This window comes from Cydia strobilella, chromosome 14 (assembly GCF_947568885.1).
Source record: "Cydia strobilella chromosome 14, ilCydStro3.1, whole genome shotgun sequence".
Lineage (NCBI taxonomy): Eukaryota > Metazoa > Arthropoda > Insecta > Lepidoptera > Tortricidae > Cydia > Cydia strobilella.
Window position 1 is genome coordinate 16,041,908 of NC_086054.1, and position 23,411 is coordinate 16,065,318.

At 39.3% G+C, this 23,411-nt stretch overlaps 1 protein-coding gene across 1 annotated transcript; it reads right to left on the reverse strand.

The window, feature by feature from the left end:
- Positions 1-2,075: 2,075 nt before the first annotated feature.
- Positions 2,076-6,464, reverse strand: LOC134747275 (uncharacterized). The gene is made up of 2 exons (XM_063681894.1): positions 5,534-6,464; positions 2,076-4,133 (listed from the first exon to the last, which is right to left on the reverse strand). Exons 1-2 carry the CDS (start codon positions 6,412-6,414, stop codon positions 4,127-4,129), a joined length of 888 nt encoding a protein of 295 aa, XP_063537964.1. The 5' UTR covers positions 6,415-6,464; the 3' UTR covers positions 2,076-4,126.
- Positions 6,465-23,411: the final 16,947 nt, after the last annotated feature.

Consider the following 23,411-nt stretch of genomic DNA (forward strand, 5'->3'; position numbering starts at 1 on the left):
TTCCGAACGCATCTTTTAAAAATTGATATGTAATGTCAAATGGGTGACCCCGCCCTCTTACTTAGAAGCTGCCGCAACGATAAGAACTGTATGTAAGAAAAACCTATTTATTAAATAAAACAAGTGTTCATACAAACCGGCGTTTAATTAAAGCTTACACTACTACATGGCGCAGTCGGTAGGATAGAATATCCTCCATGTATTCTGTGTCCACGTTTGCCATGTCTGATTTCGCAACTAAATCAGGGGCACTTTCTGATATTCGCTTCTTATTAGCAAGGCCATCTTTATCTTTATCCGTTTCGGGCGAATGAATTTCTTCATCACTGCTAATAATAATAACACTTTCCTCTTCTTGGTAAGTGACAAAATCGTCGATATCTTCACAACCCCGTGCGACAGTGTGTAAAACGACAAATGTAGTGTCAATTTGAAAAGGAGTTTTTGATCTATTGACGACAAATGTAGTGTCAAGTCCTTTGGTTTTTGAATTGCTTGGGCCAGCCTCGCATAACAAATTTGAAGAGGGCACATTATGGGTGAGTCCACTGGAGCCAGATAAAGTATTCATCGGAGGTTTCTGGCGTGATTTGTTCAGCAAATGGCCCGGCAAAGTTGGCAAAGGTGCCAGGGGTACAGGAATCCTTGATCCCGCTTTCTTTGTCTGGTTTTTGTTTAAATTTTCTTTGTCCAGATTTTTATCCATTTTATTAAGCACATCACTAAAGTTTTTCTTACTCTTGTATAATTCTTTTATCTTATTGCACTTCGGCACGACCAGCGCGACCGTTAATATGTTTAAGCTGAAGATAAATTATTGGCCCAAAATTGATGAACATCTAGATAATTTTGTAAGGCAGTGTTTTGTTTGTCAAACATATCAAAACAACAACACAAAAGAGCCACTACTATGTCACAACATCCCAGACTTGCCTTTCTCAAAACTAGGAACAGACATAATGGAGTATAAAAATAAAAGGTATCTTGTGATATATTATTATTTTTCTAAATGGCTAGAAGTAAAACCAATAAGTAATAAAAGCGCCAAGTTTGTCATAAGTAGTCTAATAGATATTTTCTGTATATTTGGTGTACCAAGTGAGATAGTCTCTGACGATGTTCCGTTTGACTCACGAGAATGTAAAAATTTTGCTAATATATGCGGATTTAAATTTACCTACACTAGCCCTAGGTACGCACAGTCGAATGGTATGGCTGAAAAGGCTGTACAAATTGCTAAAAAAATGCTTATCAAATGCCAGGAGGACAACACAGACTACAGATTAGCGCTTTTACAATATAGATCATCTCCTGTTTGTGGCACTAAATTTTCACCAGCTGAATTGTTAATGAATAGAAAAATAAAATACCAGTCACATCTAAATACTTAATGCCAAGACTGAATATTAATATTAAAAGTGAGTTTCATAAGACTGTTTCTAGAAATATACTAAACTATAATGCTAATACCAAAAGGAAAAATAATTTTGTTGTTGGCCAGAAAGTCTGGTTTAAAAAAGAATGTAATAGTAATAAGTGGCTACAAGGCCAAATTGTTAAAAACAATGGACTGAGGTCCTATGAGGTTATAGATAACAATAATGTTAGGTACACTAGAACTTCGTATCATGTTCGACCTGGGTGATTGGTAGTCTTCCGGCGCTATGCAACTGGTTGAGTGTGTGGCTACATAGACCCTTATATTGTGTATTTTAGCATACTTACATTATTAGGCATAAGGTAGTATTTAAGAAAAGTCGGGCTCTGGTTATTTTTTTAAGACAACTTAGTAAACTTAAGAATATTTGTAGTGGTAGTTGAAACTTAAATTTTGTTGAGATGTATGAGTGAAACAACCGTCTAGTTCGCAAGCTAGTTTATTACTGGCTAAGCAGTCGGCGCAAACGCCTTATAACTACGTATAGGTATATACAAATACACATCATCCCTTCACCACTATTTTAAAACTAAATGAGTAGGTAACATAAGTATTGAAAACTAAATGTAAGTATATAACTAAATTGATACATATGTTTTAACTAACTAAAGCTTATAAATCTTATTTATAATCTACCTTTTTTCTGGGGCGCAAATTATATCGCCTTTGGCCCTCGTCTAAGACAGGCGCGGGCGTACTAGGATCGCGCGCTGCGGCCGCGCTCGGCAGCTGCGCCGGCGACGACGGGGGCGCGGCGACAGCGGGCTCGTGCGCAGACGGCCCGCACTCACCTGTCTGTCCCTCGCACTCTGCCCACACTTCATTCCCAGCTTCATCTGCACTCCTTTCCTCCACAACTATTTCAGCGGGAGGTGAACTATCCACCGCTGAATCGGTAGGTAATATTGGCATACTGCTTGAAATAGATGGGGAAGGAAATGTGGGCAATGGTATAGGATCGTTCGAGACGTCATTTTTCCCTTCAAATAAATTGTCGATAGCCTGACCTTTATATTTTAAAAGCTGATCCACATGTCTTATACAGGTCGTATCGTATTTGTTTACATATATTTTAAACATCATATTACCTATTTTTTGTTTAATTTGACCTAACTTGGGAGTTGGGAACTTTCTTTCCTTGCACTGTACCACCGAGCCCAAACTATGTCATCAATTTGAAATATTCGCTTATGTGTGCAAACAGCTGTTGCTGTGTCGTTATCAATCGCGCTCGCGGTACTGTCTGAGGGTAATATTAAATCAAGACGAGTTCTCAGCTCCCTTCCAAACATAAGTTTGGCCGGAGTTTCCCCGGTCGTACAGTGCACAGAGTTCCTATAGTCAAACAAGTAATTTAACAATTTTTCATGTACTACGTGTGGTATTACATCTTGTTTTAAAATATATTTTAGCATTTTTTTACATGTGCGAACGGAATTCTCGGCTTGGCCGTTGCTATTGGCATGATAGACAGGCGAATTCATATATTTTATACCATTGTTAGAACAAAATGACCTAAATTCAGCGCAATTAATTTTTACATCGTTATCCGATACTAAAACTTTAGGTATACCGAATACTGAGAAAATGTATTTTAATTTCGCTATTAATGATTGTGTGCTAGTGCCATTTTGCATGTGTAGACATTCCACCCATTTACTATAAGAATCGACCACAATTAAATATACCCTTTGCCCTATCGTCATATAATCGATGTGTACCCGGTGCCAGGGACCGGGCGCGCGCGGCCACGGCGCGGGCGGCTCCCGCGGCGGGGCCGGCCGCAGCGCCACGCAAGCCTGGCACGCGCCCGCGCAGCGCTCGATGTCCTGGTCGATACCCGGCCACCACATCCTACTGCGCGCCGCGCATTTCATTTTAACAATACCTGAGTGCGTGCTATGCATTTCGCTTAACATGCGTCCTCTAAGTGATACTGGAATTACGACTTTATGCCCCCGCAATAAGGATCCATTTAGAAATTGTAAATCGGTTCTGCAATTATAATAAGGTTGGACCGATTTGCAATTGATTTTACGCGGCCAACCCTTGTCCATATATTTAATTACCGTTTGAAGAATTGAATCGACCTCGGTAGCCCTTTTAATATCATGCGCGGTGACCGCCGATGAAACCGAATCTAAAAAATGTAGTGCACATAATGAATCGAATTCCTTATCACTATCGCTGTACGTGTCCGCCACGGGCGCGCGGGAAAAATAGTCTGCTACTAAGTTATTACGGCTAGAAACATATTGCACAGTATAATTATACGCCGACAATATAATAGCGTACCTCTGAAGACGTAAGGCTGTAGTGGCTGATATTCCGGTTTGGGGATTGAAAATGGAAACTAGCGGTCTGTGGTCGGTTTTTAGAATAAAAGGTTCGCTACGGCCGTATAGGTATTGATGAAAACGCTTTACAGCGAAGATCAAAGCGGCCGCCTCTTTCTGGATCTGGCTATAGTTACGTTCGCTGGAGGTGAGGGAGCGGGATGCAAACGCCAGCGGTCGCTCCTGTCCGTCGGCGGCTCGTTGTGCCAATAGAGCGCCCAGGCCCCCGGGTCCGGCGTCCGCGCTGAGAACCAGCTGCGCGCTGGGCTCGAAGTGTGCCAGCACGCGCTCCGAGGCCAGCTCGCGGCGCACCGCGCGCACGGCGTCCCGCTGCCGCTCTCCCCACTTCCATTCAGTTCCTGCACGTAACAGCTCGTGTAAGGGACTCATTAACGCCGATGCATTAGGAACAAAGTTTCTGTAGTAATTAACTAAGCCTAGAAACGACTGCACCTCTGTCACATTTGTCGGCTCTGGTGCGTTCAAAATGGCCTGAACCTTAGTGGGACATGTCTGTAGGCCGTCTTTATTAATAACATAACCTAAATAGGTGACACTAGTTTTGAAAAATTCGCATTTTTCTTTTTGTAAACGCAGCCCCGCATCGTTTAATTTATTTAAAACCAAATTTAACCTTTCCAAATGTACCTGTTTATTGGGCCCTGTTACACAAATGTCATCAAGCCAGCAACTCACGCCCTCAATACCCGTGAGAAGGGTTTCCATAGATTTTTGGAAAATCGCCGGCGCATTAGCCAAGCCGTACACTAATCGTGTATATTTAACCCTTAAATGCATGATTTTTTGTATAACTTTTTAATAAATTGAAATAGATGTGTCATGCTGTATAAAAGTAATAAATGTGATTTTGGATAGCTGCATATTGAGCCACGGACCATCAAATATACGATGCATATATACATCATTATGCATTTAAGGGTTAAATAATCCTATCGAGGTATTTATCGTCGTGAGTTCCTGCGATGAGTCATCCAATATAAACTGATTATATGCATTTTTAAGGTCTATTTTGCTATAGTGTTCGCCACCACCTAACTTGGCAAAAACCTCCTCTATTCGAGGCAGGGGGTACTTGTCAATTACCAGATCCTTATTTAATGTCACGGAAAAATCTCCAGCTATCCTAACTTTTCCATTTTCTTTAAGCACAGGCACTATAGGGGTAGCGTAATTTGAGTAATTCACAGGAACTAAAATACCTAACTTTACTAACCTATCCAGTTCTTCCTCTACCTTGGCTTTTAAGGCAAAGGGAACCGACCGTGGTTTAAAAAATTTTGGGTAGGAATTTTCCTTAAGACGCAAGGTGACCTTGAACTTGTTAAATGAACCGAGCTCATCGCGCCAAACGTCTGGATATTGTTCTAACAATCGTTGTACATCATTATTATTACCAATACTATTAAGGTTTGTTTTTTCTGTTACAATCAAGTCAAAGGCGGCCATAAAATCTCGACCAAGCAAGGGTGGGCCACCGTCAACTACAACAAATATATTAATTTTCTCGGTTCTACTATTGTAGGTAGCCCCTATTTGGAAACAACCGAGTGGCGAGACTTGATGGCCGGTGTAAAAACACATCTTAAGGTCACATTTTTGTAAATGGTACTCAGAAAAGGTCTCGTAATATAAACTATCTGAAATGACGCACACTCCTGAACCGCAATCTAGTTCCATGGACAAATTTTTACCCTCTAAAATCACATCTAAGACAATTGGTTTAATATTAGGCACGTACCTTAAATTAAAGTTTTGGCACTCCCTACAGCACTGCTCAGCTCCTACGGTCACGTTTTCCTCCAGTTCAGTGGCGATGCAGTTCACGCGCGAATGCTTGCTTTTACATACTTTTTTTAAATGTCCTATAACTCCACATTTCTGGCATCGATAACGCTTGTAACGGCAACTATCTTCATCATGGTTTCTCATTCCACAAACAGCACATCGGAAATCATCTCGCTGCCTCTGGTCGCCTCCGGCCGGCCGGGTTCCGCCACCGCTGTTGCTACCGCCGCGATGTCCTTTGTTCCAGCCGCCTCGGCCGTGCCCATTTCCACTAGCCCCATAAAATACGGGCTCTTCTTTGAAAGATGCCGCCAACTCCGTCTTCGCTTCCCTAGCGACCGCTGCTTTCTCTGCAATCTCCAGAGCCTCCGCCATCGAGAGGGTAGCCGTTTTTTCAAATAATTTATCACGCTCGGGCCCCGAGCCCAAGCCTAGGATGAAACGATCTGCTAAATTCGCTTCCAGAGCCGCGCCAAAATTGCAATAAGTTGCCAATCCTCTTAATCGCGCCGCCCAGTCCCCTAAAGTCTCGCTTGGTACTCTCGTCGCAGCATAAAACTTGGCCTTATCAGCGTACGTACACTGCTTCTTCTTGAAGTGGCCGTCGAGTAATTTCACTAGCTCCTTGAACTCGAGCTCCTCTAATTCCTTTGGATGAGCCAAGTTACGTAACAAGCGGTAGGTTTCGTCCGTTAAGTGAGTGCATAAAAGGGCGCGCTTGTCCCCTTCCTGCAAAATTTTATTCACCACAAAAAATTGCTTTAATTTGCTGTGAAATATCTGCCATTCGCCAGTTTTGTGATCGAAATTCGTTAAATTTCCAAAAAACGTCATGTCACTTTTTCACTTAGCGCGGGTACTTCAGAATCCTCGTTCGCCACTGAGATGTATGAGTGAAACAACCGTCTAGTTCGCAAGCTAGTTTATTACTGGCTAAGCAGTCGGCGCAAACGCCTTATAACTACGTATAGGTATATACAAATACACATCAATTTTCATTTGTAATGCAGCGTTAGTTAAAAAGAAAAGGGGGAAGAGATTGTATGAAATTTTTAAAAAAAGAAAGGGGAAGATGTAATATCAGTGGTAATAGTATCCGAAATAAATGCATTAGTATAGAACGTTTCCGAACGCATCTTTTAAAAATTGATATCTAATGTCAAATGGGTGACCCCGCTCTCTTACTTAGAAGCTGCCGCAACGATAAGAACTGTATGTAAGAAAAACCTAATTATTAAATAAAACAAGTGTTCATACGAACCGGCGTTTAATTAAAGCTTACACTACTACATGGCGCAGTCGGTAGGATAGAATATCCTCCATGTATTCTGTGTCCACGTTTGCCATGTCTGATTTCGCAACTAAATCAGGGGCACTTTCTGATATTCGCTTCTTATTAGCAAGGCCATCTTTATCTTTATCCGTTTCGGGCGAATGAATTTCTTCATCACTGCTAATAATAATAACACTTTCCTCTTCTTGGTAAGTGACAAAATCGTCGATATCTTCACAACCCCGTGCGACAGGGTGTATTACGACAAATGTAGTGTCCATTTGAAAATAACTTTTTGGTCTATTGACGACAAATGTAGTGTCAAGTCCTTTGGTTTTTGAATTGCTTGGGCCAGCCTCGCATAACAAATTTGAAGAGGGCACATTATGGGTGAGTCCACTGGAGCCAGATAAAGTATTCATCGGAGGTCTCTGGCGTGATTTGTTCAGCAAATGGCCCGGCAAAGTTGGCAAAGGTGCCAGGGGTACAGGAATCCTTGATCCCGCTTTCTTTGTCTGGTTTTTGTTTAAATTTTCTTTGTCCAGATGTTTATCCATTTTATTAAGCACTTCACTAAAGTTTTCTTACTCTTGTATAATTCTTTTATCTTATCTCTCGCACAGCATAGCAACCAAGCTTGGCAATCAAACGGCGGAAGACGCTGCCGACAGCGATTGGCCTTAAACCGCCATCTTTCTTCGACAGCGCGCACAAGGACGCACCGTATATGTAAGGGCAGACCAAGGGATTTAGCTGCCGCAGAAGCACTGTTAAATGATCCTAGAGCCTGTGCAACCTCCTCCGGCCTGACTGTGAGAGGTGGGCAGGATCTGTCCGGCTCCGGTAGGAACAACAACGGCCGGGATTGGACAGGGTGCTTTAATTGCAAGTTGGCAAGGGTTTCAGGACTCGACGGTGCCACCGCATCATCCGACATCAACACCCTGACTGCACCCCTGAGATCGCCCTCGAAAACTTTAGACTCGATAGTTCTAAGGACCGAGTAAGGTCTCGAGGACACCGACTCGGCTTCGCCAAATAATATGTCAATGACCCCCACCGATTCAATGTTACGCTTCACTTTTGTGGTCAAGTTACCCGGACCGGTTGCTTCTGGCGCTTTCAATGCGGAATAGGCAAAGGATAGCAACTCGAACCACTCCGACGTGCCATTGGCATCGATGCATCTATCGATCACATTGCACAATTTACCCGCCGCTAGATTCCGCGCTCCCTTAGGGACGTGACGCAACACCCGCACCGACTTTCTATAAGTAGCCAGGTCGTCCAAGCCCGGAGTACTACCACTGTCGGCCGACAGAACCCGCTGCTGATGCTGCTGCACCGCAACAGAGGGTGAGGGGGAGAGCGTCGCTCGGGGAACATTTTTGTGTATGTGCCCTATATGCACTTTCAGCCCATGGTCCGTAAAGGTGCGCGGAGAATTAGGACAATGGGGACACCGCGAATTTGTTGGGAGCCTGCATCTAACTTTATTACAAATACACCGTTCACAGAAATAATAAAATGGAAAATAGCGTTAAATCCACAAACAAATTAAAACATAAAAATAAAAAATGCAAACCAAAGGCGACGAAAAAAGACAACATACAAAAATAGGTAGCCTTAAAATAAATCTTGTGTAAAATTATTAGGAATACAAATACTATTCACATTCATCGATATCTATTAAAAATGTCACAAATATACAGTGTTATTTATTATCATGTACATGGAAAGTATTCAAATACCTAAGTCACCTATATTTTCAATAGAAATAAAATTACAATTAAAAAAAAACTTAGTTGAAATATAAAATCAATAACAATGTCAATCCTACTTATTTTAAAAACTAAAATTACAATAAAAGACCTACAACCTTTTAATTAAAATGCAGAAAAATGTTGAAACCATTTACAACAAATTATTTAAAAAAAGGTGTCAAATAAATTAAAGTGTGTATCCAATTAAATATCCAAGGAAGTATAACAACCGCATCAAAATGACAAATCCAATTCATAAAAATAAGTTAATTTAACAGTAACCGGGATGTCACAAGACTACAAGACTACCTATAGATATCAAATTAAATAGAAAAACAAACAAGCCATGAAAACAAAAGATGCTTGTACCTATATAATTATATAAACTAAAATTTACTAAACATCTAAGTACTAAAAACCTACGCAAATATTTATGTCGTCAAATAATTATAAAAAGAAAAAAAAAACTAAAAACTAAAAATAATTACAATTTAAAAATAGCTTCTATTGACTTCTCCAAGATTGGAACCCGGAACACTGGGATGCATGCCGCTCTAGTCCTCCCATTGCACCACTGTGCCAACACAACACATTTCAATAACGGCGAATTATGTCAAGCGTATGCTAGACTATTGATGCGGTAACTGTAGTGACGAAATGCACAAGGCGGCAAGCCACCCTCCAGATAAAAATAATAAAGACGATAGAACAAAGAACTGCACACACTGATCCGCTTAAATCACTGTCGCTCGTAGCCCGTATCGCTTCCGCTCCGCGCTGTGCACTGCATTTCCAGGCCAAAGTTGTGATTAGTGTGTTATATTCCCAGCTAGCCAGCAGCTAGCTTGTGTTGTGAATGTGTATGTAAGAGGTGAAACGTCGTCACGCAGATACAGTGCACGACCTAGCGCCCGGGAATTTCTAGCATTCGCAGAGGTTCGTACCACTCAACTCAGAAAACTACCACTTTATAGGCACACAGTTTTTCGATTCGGCTAATAAAATAGCAGATATTTACGGAGGTGCTATCGCGACGGCCATTTTTTTTTAGCTACAAGGTACAGTTTAGCTGTTCTGGGGGCCTAGCCAAGTTGCCAATCGCTTGCGCCCCGACAACGAAGCGCTTTCTGTCTCTATCACTTACATCTTAGTGCGATAGAGAGGCAGATAGCGTTTTGTTGTCGTAGCGCAAACGATTGGCATGTTGGCTACGCACCCAAGGTGCCTAACCAAGATGCCAGTTTTTGTTTTCAATTTAATAAACAAATCTTTAGGTACAATTTAGCTGTTCTGGATGCCTAGCCAAGATGCCAATAGCTTGCGCCCCGACAACGAAGCGCTTTCTGTCTCTATCACTCTTAAATATTAGTGCGATAGAGAGGCAGATAGCGTTTTGTTGTCGTAGCGCAAACGATTGGCATGTTGGCTACGCACCCAACCCACGCCGTTTTGTCGCATAAATAGTGTTTAGTTTTAAGTTTATATTATAAGTACATATATGTATGTTAGTCTGTAAGGTATATGTAATATGGGCCTTGTTGCCTGATTTAAATTTTAAATAAATAAATAAAATAAAATAAGTTGTAAATAAATTGTTAATAGCACATTGTTACTTGTATAATTTAAGTAAAAAGCAACTCAATGTTAAATTATCGATTTTTTTTTTCAAGTAACTCCTTCTTTGTATTATACAAAATAATGATAATTCAGTGATAATAATAATAATTCAATTCATAAATAAAGGTATGCCATTTTTTATCAATGTTTTCTTATTTATGACGTTATCACGTAAAATTATCGTCCGTAAACCGACTTTACAGACAACCATTTTTTAGTACATTTGACATTTCGAGTTTTGAATGATTCACGGTTGGTTTCACGGTTGGTTTCGGGAAGAATATAGGGAGCTCACAAATAATACAAAAGGTAATCACGGTCTATATCCCGGTCAATATAAGTCTATTTGACATTTCATTTTATAGACATGCAGTTACCGGTTCTACCACCAAGGCCTGCCATATATGATTTTGTGCTTTGAATTTTGTTCGAATGTTTGTTGATATACCATTTTATCAGGGCGATTTCTACGCGGACGAAGTCGCGGGACAATAGCTAGTGAATATATTTGTGATTAACCATCCAGAACTCATTTCAAACTCATTTAAACTAAATATACAACCCGATGTAAAGTTTTTATCGAAGGCTGGCTTATGCTCTCCACTCGAATATTGCGCCACGACATGGTAGTCTTTGTTTATCACGAGATTTTTTTAAACCACAAGTGAAACAGATTCCAATCAAAGACTTCAGTTGTATTACTTAAATAATTTAATTCTCATCCAATATGTTTCGATACATGTAACAAGAAGAATCCTCAAATCAATAATCCAAAAACTTCAGCCTAACTTTTTTAAACATTTCAAATTCGCGCCAAAGCAAACCGTGCGACTTTTAAAAAGTTAAACAGTTCTCTCTGGCAATAAAATTGCATAAGAAATACCAAACTTATAATAAAATTAAATCTACTAAAATAATAATATTAACAATATTTTGTACATTCTAATTTTTATATAAATATTATTTAGTCAATCAATTAAATATAGTCTGTCAAGGTACTGTCTCATTTCAAACATAGACAGAGATAATAGCACCATCTTTGTCCCACACTAGTACTAGCACCCAAAAGAAAAGGATGAGTATAGTGTTTCTATTCTTATTCACTGAAAAGATTTGCTTGACCAACTATATTTGCAATTGTAACTCTTTTTTTAAAAGTAACACCATCATTGGCATAGACCAGAATATTGAGATTCTGCTAAAAAACAATGATCTCTATTTCCATGACATTAAAGTTGTTTCCACTTTGATAACGATAATGCTGTAATAAGTTGGTTGTTACTCGAATATAATATTAATTATATATATTTAATTGACAAAACATGCTATTGCATACTTCAATAACATAAATTCCACCAACTTTTAACATACTATTTGTATGAATCTTACAGTTCGCCCATCCTGATGAAAATATCACGCCCTCGTGATATAAAGTAACTTAGTCTAGTAGAAATAACTAATATTTCTAAACAAGTACTTCAGAAAACATCAATATTCCTTCAATTAGTATTATTAGCAGTAACTTTACTCTGTTGTTACCTCACTGTACACTGCACTCTACTTCAATAAAATAATGAACTAAACACGCACGCGTCTCTGACCGCCGTGCCTGAAAATAGATATACACGTACGCGTCTCTGACCGCCGTGCCTGAAAATAGATATGCTTATACACGTACACGTCTCTGACGGCCGTGCCAGATAATAGATATACACGTACGAGTCTCTGACCGCCGTGCCTGAAGATAGATATGCTTATACACGTACACGTCTCTGACGGCCGTGCCTGATAAATAAATATACACGTACACGTCTCTGACGGCCGTGCCTGATAATATATATACACGTACGAGTCTCTGACCGCCGTGCCTGAAGATATATATGCTTATACACGTCCACGTCTCTGACGGCCGTGCCATATAAAATACATACATATACACGTACACGTCTCTGACGGCCGTGTCTGATAAATAAATATACACGTACACGTCTCTGACGGCCGTGTCTGATAATAGATATACATATACACGTACACGTCTCTGACGGCCGTGCCTACTATTACATGCTTAGGTATACATTTTGCTTAAGTAACACTACTTTTGCATTATTTTCAATGTCCAAGGAAATATGAAATACAATTAACTGAAAAATTAACAAAAAATGTTTTTACTCTGTAAACTGCTCATTATCACTCTCATTTGAGTCCGAACTTTCTGAAATATTTTTATAGCATAACCAGGGAAAAATTTTATCGACTGCAAAAACCCCTTTGTAGGTGGTTGATCCTTTTTTTGTTAAAGGTGTGTCCATCACTTCATATCGATCATTGTCAAATACATTCGTAACCCTGTATGGACCTGATAACTTAGGAAGAAGTTTTTTACTCTTTCCTGTTACGTGCGAAGCTCTCTCAACACGAACTAAGTCTCCTACTTGATATTTAGGGGCAGCTTTTCTTTTTTTATCAAACTGATCTTTTTGCTTATGCTGCATTCTAACAACGTGCGCGTCTACTTCACTCCTAATATTTTCCAGATTGTTAGAAACGTCTAGTTGAGCATCGTTCTCTGCAATATCTGGATATATTTCTGATAGTAATGGACCCTCATTAATGCCTGTTAAAGTAAGACCGAAAAGAATCTGCGAAGGAGATTTACCTGTTCCTTTGTTTACGGTGTTATTTAATCCCCATTGCACCTGAGAAAGCTTTTCGTCCCAGAGTCTTTCCTCATTTCCGTGATTCTGCGCTGCGAGAGAGGCTAATATTGTCCGATTATATCTCTCCACTTGGCCATTGGCACGTGGAGAGGCTACGGCGTTTAAAATATGTTTCACTCCTTTTCTTTTCAAAAAGTCTTTAAAACTAGCACTAGTAAACGAGCTCCCTCTGTCACTTATTAATCTAAACGGTGGACTGAAAAAATTGAAATATTCGTCTAACGCCGCTATTGAATATTTCGATTTTGTAGTTTTCACAGGTTTCAGTACTATGTATTTGGTATAGGCATCAACAATTACTAATATGTGTGTGTTTTTCTTTTTACTGGTAACAAATGGACCAACATGGTCTATGTGGATCGTGTGGAAGGGTCTGGATACTTTTGGTATTGGATGCATATAGCCCTGTTTTTTTCCTGATGGTAGTTTATTATGTGCACACTCGAGACAGGCGTTAACATATTTCTTAATAAACTGACGCATGCGAGCAAACCAGTAGTGCTGTTTTATTCTTTCAAATGTCTTTTCAAAACCAAGGTGTCCAATATCATCATGATTCTTTTGCATAATTTGCCATCGACAACCTTTTGGCACAACCCATCTTAATCCTTCATCCGTATTTCTATATACACGATCTCGTTTCACTGTAAAATTTTTACGAATATCTACTACATCATCATAGTCCTTATTTGTTAGTATATCCTTAATTCTACGTATTTCGGTATCATCATATTGAACCGTTGCCAACCAGTCATTGTCAATGTGCATAACGTCATATGCTTCTATAGTTTTAACTACTCCACGGTCATTTGAAATTGGGTTGCGGCTTAGCGCGTCGGCATGCAACATTCCTTGCCCAGATCGGTATGTTATATCGCAGTCATATTCCTGGATTAGGCTCCACCACCTAGCCACTCGAGGTATCATGTCACGCTTCAAAAATGTTGCCCTCAAAGAGTTACAATCAGTCACTATTATAAAGTTTAATCCTAGGACATAGGGGCGAAATTTTACCAATGAAGCAATCACTGCTAGGGTCTCCAACTCATACGATGAGAAGTGTGATTCCTCGGGAGATGTCTGGCGGCTGTAATATGCTATTGGTCGAAATAGCCCATCGTCTTGTCTTTGAAGTAATACGCTACCAATGCCTGACTTACTAGCGTCAGTATGAATTTGAGTCTCGGCTTTAGGGTTATACAAAGCTAATACTGGTCTTGATGTAAGGGCACTTTTTAACTTATTAAATGCATTTTCCTGATCATTGCCCCACATCCATTTAGCTTCTTTTTTTAACAACATTGTCATTGGCTTGGCAATCTCTGCAAATCCTTTTATGAAGCGTCGGAAAAAACTTGCCAGACCTATAAATTGCCTTACGTTGTGAACATCTTTAGGAGTAGGAAAATTTGAAACGGCTTCTGACTTTCTAAAGCCAGGTCTAATACCCTCTCCTGAAATTTCAAAGCCCAAAAAATCAACCTGTTTTTGAAAAAAAAAAAACACTTTTGAGGTTTAAGTGTTAAGTTAGCTGCTCTTAGTTTTTCAAATACCAACTTCAATCTTTTTATGCCTTCATCGAAATTAGATGATGGTACTAGTATATCGTCCATATATGCTAACGCAGTCTCAAATCGTAAATTTCCTAATATTAAGTTTATCGCTCGTTGGAATACCGCCGGTGCATTAGCCAGACCGAAAGGCATTCTGTTAAACTCAAATTGTCCGTCGGGTGTGACAAACGAACTTTTTGCTTTTGCGTCCTCTGAAAGAGGAATTTGGTAATATCCGGATGCTAAATCTAGAGCGCAGAAAAATTGATTTCCGGCTAATCGGTCAATCTGGTCTTCAATTCTAGGTAGTGGATAATGTTGTTTAACAGTTTTTTTATTTAAAGCTCTATAATCGACACATAATCTCTTATCGCCAGTTTTCTTTTTAACGACAATTATAGGACTAGCGTATGGTGATGTTGACGGTCTTATTATATCATACTGTAATAACTCATCAACCATATTTTTCACTTCTAATCGTTCCATTTGACTTAGTCTGTATGGGCGATAAACTACTGGTTCTGTATCCTTAAGTACAATATCCATTTCTGTAACATGAGTCTGTCCTAGTTCCGATAAATCCTTTGCAAAACAGTCTCGGTATTCATTAACTAAATCTAGTAAAATATATTTCTGCTTTTCATCAAGATCTAATCCTATATTTAATTCATCCAAAGTAATAGGCCTCTTTTCAATTTTTCTTACGTCAATTATTTGTGATTGAGTCACTTTCAGATTTACGTCTATACAAGTTCGCAATAAAAGTTGATCCTTTATAAATTTCGTAGTTTCATTCCGTGTATTTATGATAGTAACGTAACCTAAACCATTGACTATCTTAAGTGACCCTATTTGGAGCTTATAATTTAAACGATGGCCTGTTTCAATGAATATACTACCCGTAAAATTATTTCCAACATAAATTTTAATAGACGCATCTCCAAATATGGTTACTTCTGACGCACATTTAACTATTAGCTTATCAATTTCACAGGAATTGGTAGATTGTATTAGTAGCTCCTTATATGTTTTATAAACTTCAACGTGTGGCTGTTCAGTGGTAGTTTGCCCTATCAATATTTCATAGTCTAAATAACAATCCGGTACTATTAATAAATCAACCTCTAAATCCGCTTTATCAACTTTTAAATTAACTGTATACTTTCCAATTGCTCTTATAAGTTTACTGCCAAATCCCCGTAAGAAAGGTAAACTATCAATTGCCCATTCCATTGGATTTTTAACTTTACGAGCCGCCGATTCCTGTATTAAAGTGCCTTGGCAACCGAAATCAACATAACCGTTTAATTGTAAACCATTTACTAGAATTGTTTTTCTGAATTTCTGATCGGCTTGTTCAACGGTAGTTTGATTCAGTCATAATGTTTTTACGTCCAAAACCCTAGTTTTCTTTAAAATTTCTAATGTACAACTTGGATCATCGTGACCATAACGCAAACATTTCTGGCATTTTATTTTTGGCTTCTTACACTGGGGTATAGTATGCCCCGTTTCATTACAGTTGTAACATTTTAAAATAAATTTTTGATTTTTCCGTGTTAAATCTGTACTTGGTTTAAATAAATGTCGTTTATTAAATTTAGAATTACGTTCGTGCTTGACAGTTTTCAGATAACCTAATAATTTGTCAGTAGTATCAAAGCTGGCCGCCTCACAACCATATCTAACTGACCTGTCCTCTATACCATAAACAATACAATCTACGGCATTTCTATTTGTGATAAGGCAACGATTAAGCGCATTTAACTTCTCGTAAAAATATTCTTCTAAGTTATCACCAAACTTAGCCGTTATATTCATCATCTCATATATTAAGTGTCCATAGTTCTCATTACACGGAAAGGCTAATCTCAACTTCTCTTCCCAAATTTCCCATGAGTGTAAAACCGTTGGTTGCCCTTCGTACCATCGTTTTGCAGTACCGGTAAGTTTAGGGAGAGCGTAATGTGCAGTTTGCTGACTATTCCAACCGTATATCTCTGCACATTCTTTGACTTTATTGAGCCAGTTAATTATGGTTTGGTGCTTTACGTTTGGATCAAACTCTGGTACAACGTTTAAATTAGTAAATTTTCCTTTAGAATGTGACATCGATGCGACGGTTGTCATAGTTTGCAATGTTTTATTAAGGGTTTCTAACAACTGGTTGTTTGTCAAAGAAGAACATTGTTCACTTTCATTAGCCGACACAGCTGCCATTGATCCCGTTCCAGTAACTAAAACCTTTTCACTTTCATTTAAACTTGTATTATTTTTACCTAGTTGTACGTTGTTCTCTGGAACTGGATTTGGCACCCGTGCAGTACACTCAATTTGAGGCATAGGGTATGAACGATTATTTTGCATATTACATTCAGAACGCTTGTGATGCCCTTGATTACTATTACGTGTACATCTAGAATAACTTCTACCACGCGAGTATAAAATTGACCTCGAATAGTTATATCGACGTGACGCAGAACGTCTCGTGCTGCGTAACTTCAATATTGAGCGTTCAGTCGATCGAGAATATCGTACTCGCGATCTTTATCGTGTTACACTGCGGTCACTACTGTAATATTTGTTTGTCAAACGTAATGCACGAGTTCTCGACCGGCTTGAATACCTTTTTCGGATTTCATGCGAACGCCGCGTTGTTGATCTGGAAGCTCTATTGCGCTTACTCTCGCTCCCGCGCCGCTCAGACTGCGACCGCTCGCGCCGACTTCGACGGGACTGCGACCGCTTTTGTTCCGTCAGCGGACTTTCTTCACGGCGCTGCTCCGACCGCAACTGCTCGCGCCGGCTTCGCTCCGACGGTGTCCGCTTGTCACTGCGTCGCTTTGACCGCGAAGGCGTCCTCAGGCTTCGATCCGGCCGCGAACGTCCAGACTGCGAACGCCCCTGCCTAGACCGCCCGCGATGTCGCCTCTCAGATCTCGAACGTGTCCGTCTTACGCGCCTTTGCCTGGTCCTTGACCGGGAGCGCGACGACAGTCGATCACGCTGCTCACGCATCTCGTCAAAATATTATTCTGAAATCAACGTCCATTTCATTAACATATGTCATATTAAACTTGTGAAGTCACGGGTCTGTAAATTACCTAATTTGATAATAGTGCAGGATATTATGTTTGTCAACAAACACTTGCATATAATAATTATGAGATAAACAAAACGAAAAGAAATATATATAATTATATTTTTTTTTTTATATACATACCTAAACTTTCGGAAACGATAATTGCACTAACAAAGAGCATAAATAATTCGTCATTCAACACTTGTAATACAAAATATAGGTAAGAAATTGATTCAATTCATATTTTCATATAAACCAAGTAATTAACACAATTTATTGATAGAATAAACTGACCAATAACAGCTACAGTTGTAAATAAAAACAACTCACCTTTAGAATAATGCACCAAAGTTTTACCTTTACCTTACCACACCTTACTTAGGTCACGGACCTTGAATTTGGTGTTTATTCCGTATAAAGATGGCTCCGGCCTTTGAAAACCGCACGTAGTGTCCCCGCTTCTGAGTTTGAAACAGATTCCAATCAAAGACTTCAGTTGTATTACTTAAATAATTTAATTCTCATCCAATATGTTTCGATACATGTAACAAGAAGAATCCTCAAATCAATAATCCAAAAACTTCAGCCTAACTTTTTTAAACATTTCAAATTCGCGCCAAAGCAAACCGTGCGACTTTTAAAAAGTTAAACAGTTCTCTCTGGCAATAAAATTGCATAAGAAATACCAAACTTATAATAAAATTAAATCTACTAAAATAATAATATTAACAATATTTTGTACATTCTAATTTTTATATAAATATTATTTAGTCAATCAATTAAATATAGTCTGTCAAGGTACTGTCTCATTTCAAACATAGACAGAGATAATAGCACCATCTTTGTCCCACACTAGTACTAGCACCCAAAAGAAAAGGATGAGTATAGTGTTTCTATTCTTATTCACTGAAAAGATTTGCTTGACCAACTATATTTGCAATTGTAACTCTTTTTTTAAAAGTAACACCATCATTGGCATAGACCAGAATATTGAGATTCTGCTAAAAAACAATGATCTCTATTTCCATGACATTAAAGTTGTTTCCACTTTGATAACGATAATGCTGTAATAAGTTGGTTGTTACTCGAATATAATATTAATTATATATATTTAATTGACAAAACATGCTATTGCATACTTCAATAACATAAATTCCACCAACTTTTAACATACTATTTGTATGAATCTTACACAAGTAAAATCCAAAAATCCAGCAGATTTCCTTTCCAGTAGAACAGTAGACAGCCCGAAACCAGTAGATCTCCTGTAAAAACAGGAGACTTGGCAACACTGCTGTGTTGTTACAGCGATTGCAGCGCCGCTACGGCCCGCCGCCCGCCGCAGCGGCGTCACGACAACGTTAATTTTCGAACTGTGGAACAACTAGTCAATGACCTGTTTTATTTAAACAAATACATTCACGTGATTCTTAACCCTTAAATGCATGATTTTTTGTATAACTTTTTAATAAATTGAAATAGATGTGTCATGTTGTATAGATTGAGGGAAAAATAAAGAAAAAAATCATAGTATTTAAAAAAACCATCAAATATACGATGCATATATACATCATTATGCATTTAAGGGTTAAAATTTGTCGGGTGGGCAAGTCCATTTTAAAAGTATGTAATTACTTATTTGAAAATTAATTATACCTACTACTGAATAAATCATACATGTTATCGCAACATTTGTTAAACCCAACATTTAATAATACATAGCAGTATCGCTTAGGTAACTATTAATTTGTAGGGAGCGTCGTTTTTGGGAGAGTCCAAAAATGTGATTTTCATATTGCGATACATGTTTAATGTATAATAAGACATCTGCTCGTAAAATATCATCACACATTAATCTTTTGACACGGATTTGGGAGGCAGTTAAGCTTAACTTGGAATGTCAGACTGGAAACATGACTCATAATAATTATACTACGCAAAGTGCTAGTGTATTATCATCTCATCTGACTGAGTACTTTAAATCCAAGAGACCAGACAACACACTTTCAATGCTAATAATAGCGTGTGTAAAATTCTCCACACATATAGTGTTTTTTTATTCCGTAGACTAAAATGACGTTTCATGTGTAAGACATGACATTTCGTAGTACCACATGAAATGTCATTTTAGTCGACGGAATAAAAAAACAGAATATACAAGGAATACGGAATACGGAGGATAGATAGAAACCAGGAGAAATACCTGAATGAATGTTGCAAGGTAAATAAATGGGCGGATGACAGTTTAGGGTTAACAATTTTCTGGTCAGGGAGATTATGTGTTATCAAAGATAGATATAACTCCGTAATAGATGGATACAGTCTAAGGAAAAAACGTGCCTCGAAAATCAAGAAAATTTGATTCTCGTTCAGAGGGCGCTACTAGTTTTGGCCTACAGTCGTATAGATGGCGATGACGGTTTCGTTTGTTATTTAACAATTTTAACGCATATCAGTGAAAGAACATGGGTCAAAATCATAAAAATTATTAATGCAAATAAAAAAAACATTTATCTATATTTAAATACATTCTATCGTATTTTTATAAATCTTCATTTTTAGTTTTAAAGTGTGACGACAGATGGCAGTGAATTTACTGGGGTTACAAAATTTACTATGACAGTACCGCTCTAGTATAAGTTACTCTATGGTGTTATCAAGAACGAATAGAACGATGCAGGTCAAGCATTTTTTCTGCCAAGACCTTACCTATTACTGATTCACAATAAAATATGTGACCTGATTTCTGTGTTAGTATGTAGCAAGAGCATGGATGGGGTTTCAACCACTCCGGGTTTTTATCAATCAGTAATCGGCGAAAATAGGCTGTGACAGACGGACAGACAGACAGACAGACGCACGAGTGATCCTATAAGGGTTCCGTTTTTTCCTTTTGAGGTGCGGAACCCTAAAAATAACTTGCACTACTTGATGGTCTAACTCTACAAAGTATGGAAATCGATTTTTTATTACAATTCTTTGCATTTTATTTTATAATGTATTGTTAAACTTTTAAATTGAAACAACATAAAAAATATTGTAATGTATTATACGTTTTCATTTCTTTGTTTATTTATAAATATTACTAGTATGTAAATTAAATAAATTAATATAATAATATAGTAATCGATCTTGTTACTGAGTTATGCCATCTTAATATGAAACATCAAAATGAGTTCTGCAGTATCATAATAGTATTTTATACAATCGTGATATAATAGAGAGCTTTTCAGTCGAGTACCGTGTTTAAGCAACGAAGCTTGCTAAGTTGCTTAAGGTAAGGTACGAGATTGAAAAGCTTGATTATATCACTAATTGTATACAATACTTTTTTTACGAGACAAAAAAATAACACTTTCAACTAGTAGAATCATATAGGTAAACAAACCAAAAGTATATTGGATACGCGAGCTGCCGCAGCCCGCGATATCTTCATACTCGTACGCGCCCCGGCCGCGGCCGCCGCGGGCCCGGCGCCCCCGGCGGGTTGGTCAACGAACCTCCTCGTAACTCATGAGGCCCTGGTACCTGCTCCTTGCTAAATTCAATTTTAATATATTAATTTAATATTCTTTTCTCGATTTTGGCCACCGTTGCCTATGGAGACTAACAAGCAACGCTAAGAGGTATTCGTAGGGTATGAATGTTGCTATATGAAGGGTGTCACATGCGCATTTCTGACTTATGAAGCAATTGTTTCTACTACAACATAAAATAAAATGTTTTTGTTGGCCAACCAATCACAAAGCAGATGCGACGCAGCAGCGTGTTTAAGTAGGCTAATTTGCATTGAATCGAGTCTCCTTAAACAAGAAATATTTTATCGAAATTACATTCTATTTTCAAAATTTTTATAATTGACTAAACCGTATCGATAAAATTCTTATGCTTAAGTCGGAAGTGCCATAGACTATCCAACGTTGAAAAGAGTAAGGTTGCAGTGTAGCATATCAAGTTGTAATACACAGATTATACTCGACGAGTAGAAAAAAATCATTAGAAGCTCTTGTAGTAGGTGAAACGTTAAGACAAGTTGATTCATGGGGCAATCAAGTTTTATTACTCACTGGTAGACGAGTTAATGTTGTCGTCTTACTTCCTTTATGAAGGATCTAAATAACGATCAATATTATCCGAACATGACATACCAACCAAACATGAATTAGCATGTTTAAGTAAGAATAGTAAGATTGTGAGACATCCACTAGTAAGTATGAAAGGAGGCGCTCAAACATTACATAAGAAAGTAACAGTGTTATGAGCTAGATAGGATTACTCTAGCTAAATGTGAATGTCACATCAAAATCAATTATATCCGAAATCATATTGTACGAGATAAGAGATGGCCCCTGTCGCGAATAGGTATAAGTAGGTCTAGGGATAAAATAACGTGTAAATATAAATGACGATTCTGTTTGTGTAAATTATTGTGATAACTGTTTTATTTTACTATTTCTTTGGTTTTTTTTTATTTGATATTTTGTGCATAGTTATAAGCCAATCAATGTTTATTATTAAGAATCAATGTCCCTGTATGTACCTATAATGTAAAAACTACCTATTCCCTAACTTTGTAAAATAGCGTAAGCTGATTGGCCAATAAATGAAAACTGACCCTGCACAACTCACCCACGTGACATAGTGGGCGGGGCACGGTGCGCAACCATTTAAATATGGCCGCCCAACCGAGCCTCGTCAGTCTATCTACAACACCTCTACACTTAACACTTTATTAACCCTTAAATAAGTATTCTTACTAACCCTCACACTAACCCGGTAACATGGTGGTGGTATCTTAGAGGTAACTAGCAGCAGCAGCTTCTCTTCGGCCAGCGCGTTCCAGTCTTCGGCGTACGAGCTTCGGGAAAAATAGTCATTTTTTTTTTCTTTTTTTTTTATTCCGGCTACGGCAGCGGTCGAGTGAGGTCGTGCTCACAGTGCTCTCTTGCTTGATTGTTGTCATAGCTTAGTGATCTCTCAGACTTGCTCTGTCTCGCTCGCTCTCTGCTCCCCCTCGTGGTAATTTATCACAAGGACAGCCCCGGGTGTGTTAGCTCAGACTTTCTTAAGTCCCCAGTTGACCCGTGTGTCTCAGCCCCTCTGGAAATCCACGCTCGTAGTGGTCGCTCAGTGTTGAAACTGAGTGGGCTTGACGCCGATTGGCCGATACCCGTTAGTTAAGACTTTCTTAAGTCAGACCCGCGTGTCTCTGCCCGTTGAAAAGACCACGCTCGCAGTGGCCGTTTGTGGTGGATACTATAACAGTGCCAAACGAAGCCACGAACGGGGTGGATACCACCACGAAGCCCAATAACCTCAACCCAGTCCGATTCTCTCCCCTCGTGTAGGCACACATTTAGTGGACTGACACGGCGGACAAGTGCGTACCAACCCGACAACGACCCTAGATTCACATTCACAGCCCGGTACCCTAGTAGGCCTAGTTTGTAAGTACGTGCGGCGACCACATTAGGATGGAGGTGACAGCCGAGATTGCGGCGTTGCGGGAGCAAATGGAGGAGCTACGGGCCAGTCACGACCGCCAGTCGGTCGAGATAAGCAACCTGAAGTCTGAAAACGACCTCTTGCGTGCGGCTCTCGACAAGGCTGTTGTCGTGGCCGGCCCAGGCAAGGCCATCCGCCCCTCAATGCCGCCATCCGAAGCTGCGCACAGCCAGGCCCCTCTGGCCACCCCGGCAGACGCCACGCCTGCCCCGGCCCCTCCGGCCATCATGGGACCGCCGCCGCCGCCGCCGGCGCCGACGGCCGCCATACCAGCCCCCCTGCCCCCGGCCCCTCAGGCCATCGCACCCACAAGCGTGGGCG

Bases quoted from the DNA above. Each gene is read 5' to 3' on its own strand.
- LOC134747275 (XM_063681894.1), bottom strand. From the start codon at position 6,414: ATGACGTTTTTTGGAAATTTAACGAATTTCGATCACAAAACTGGCGAA.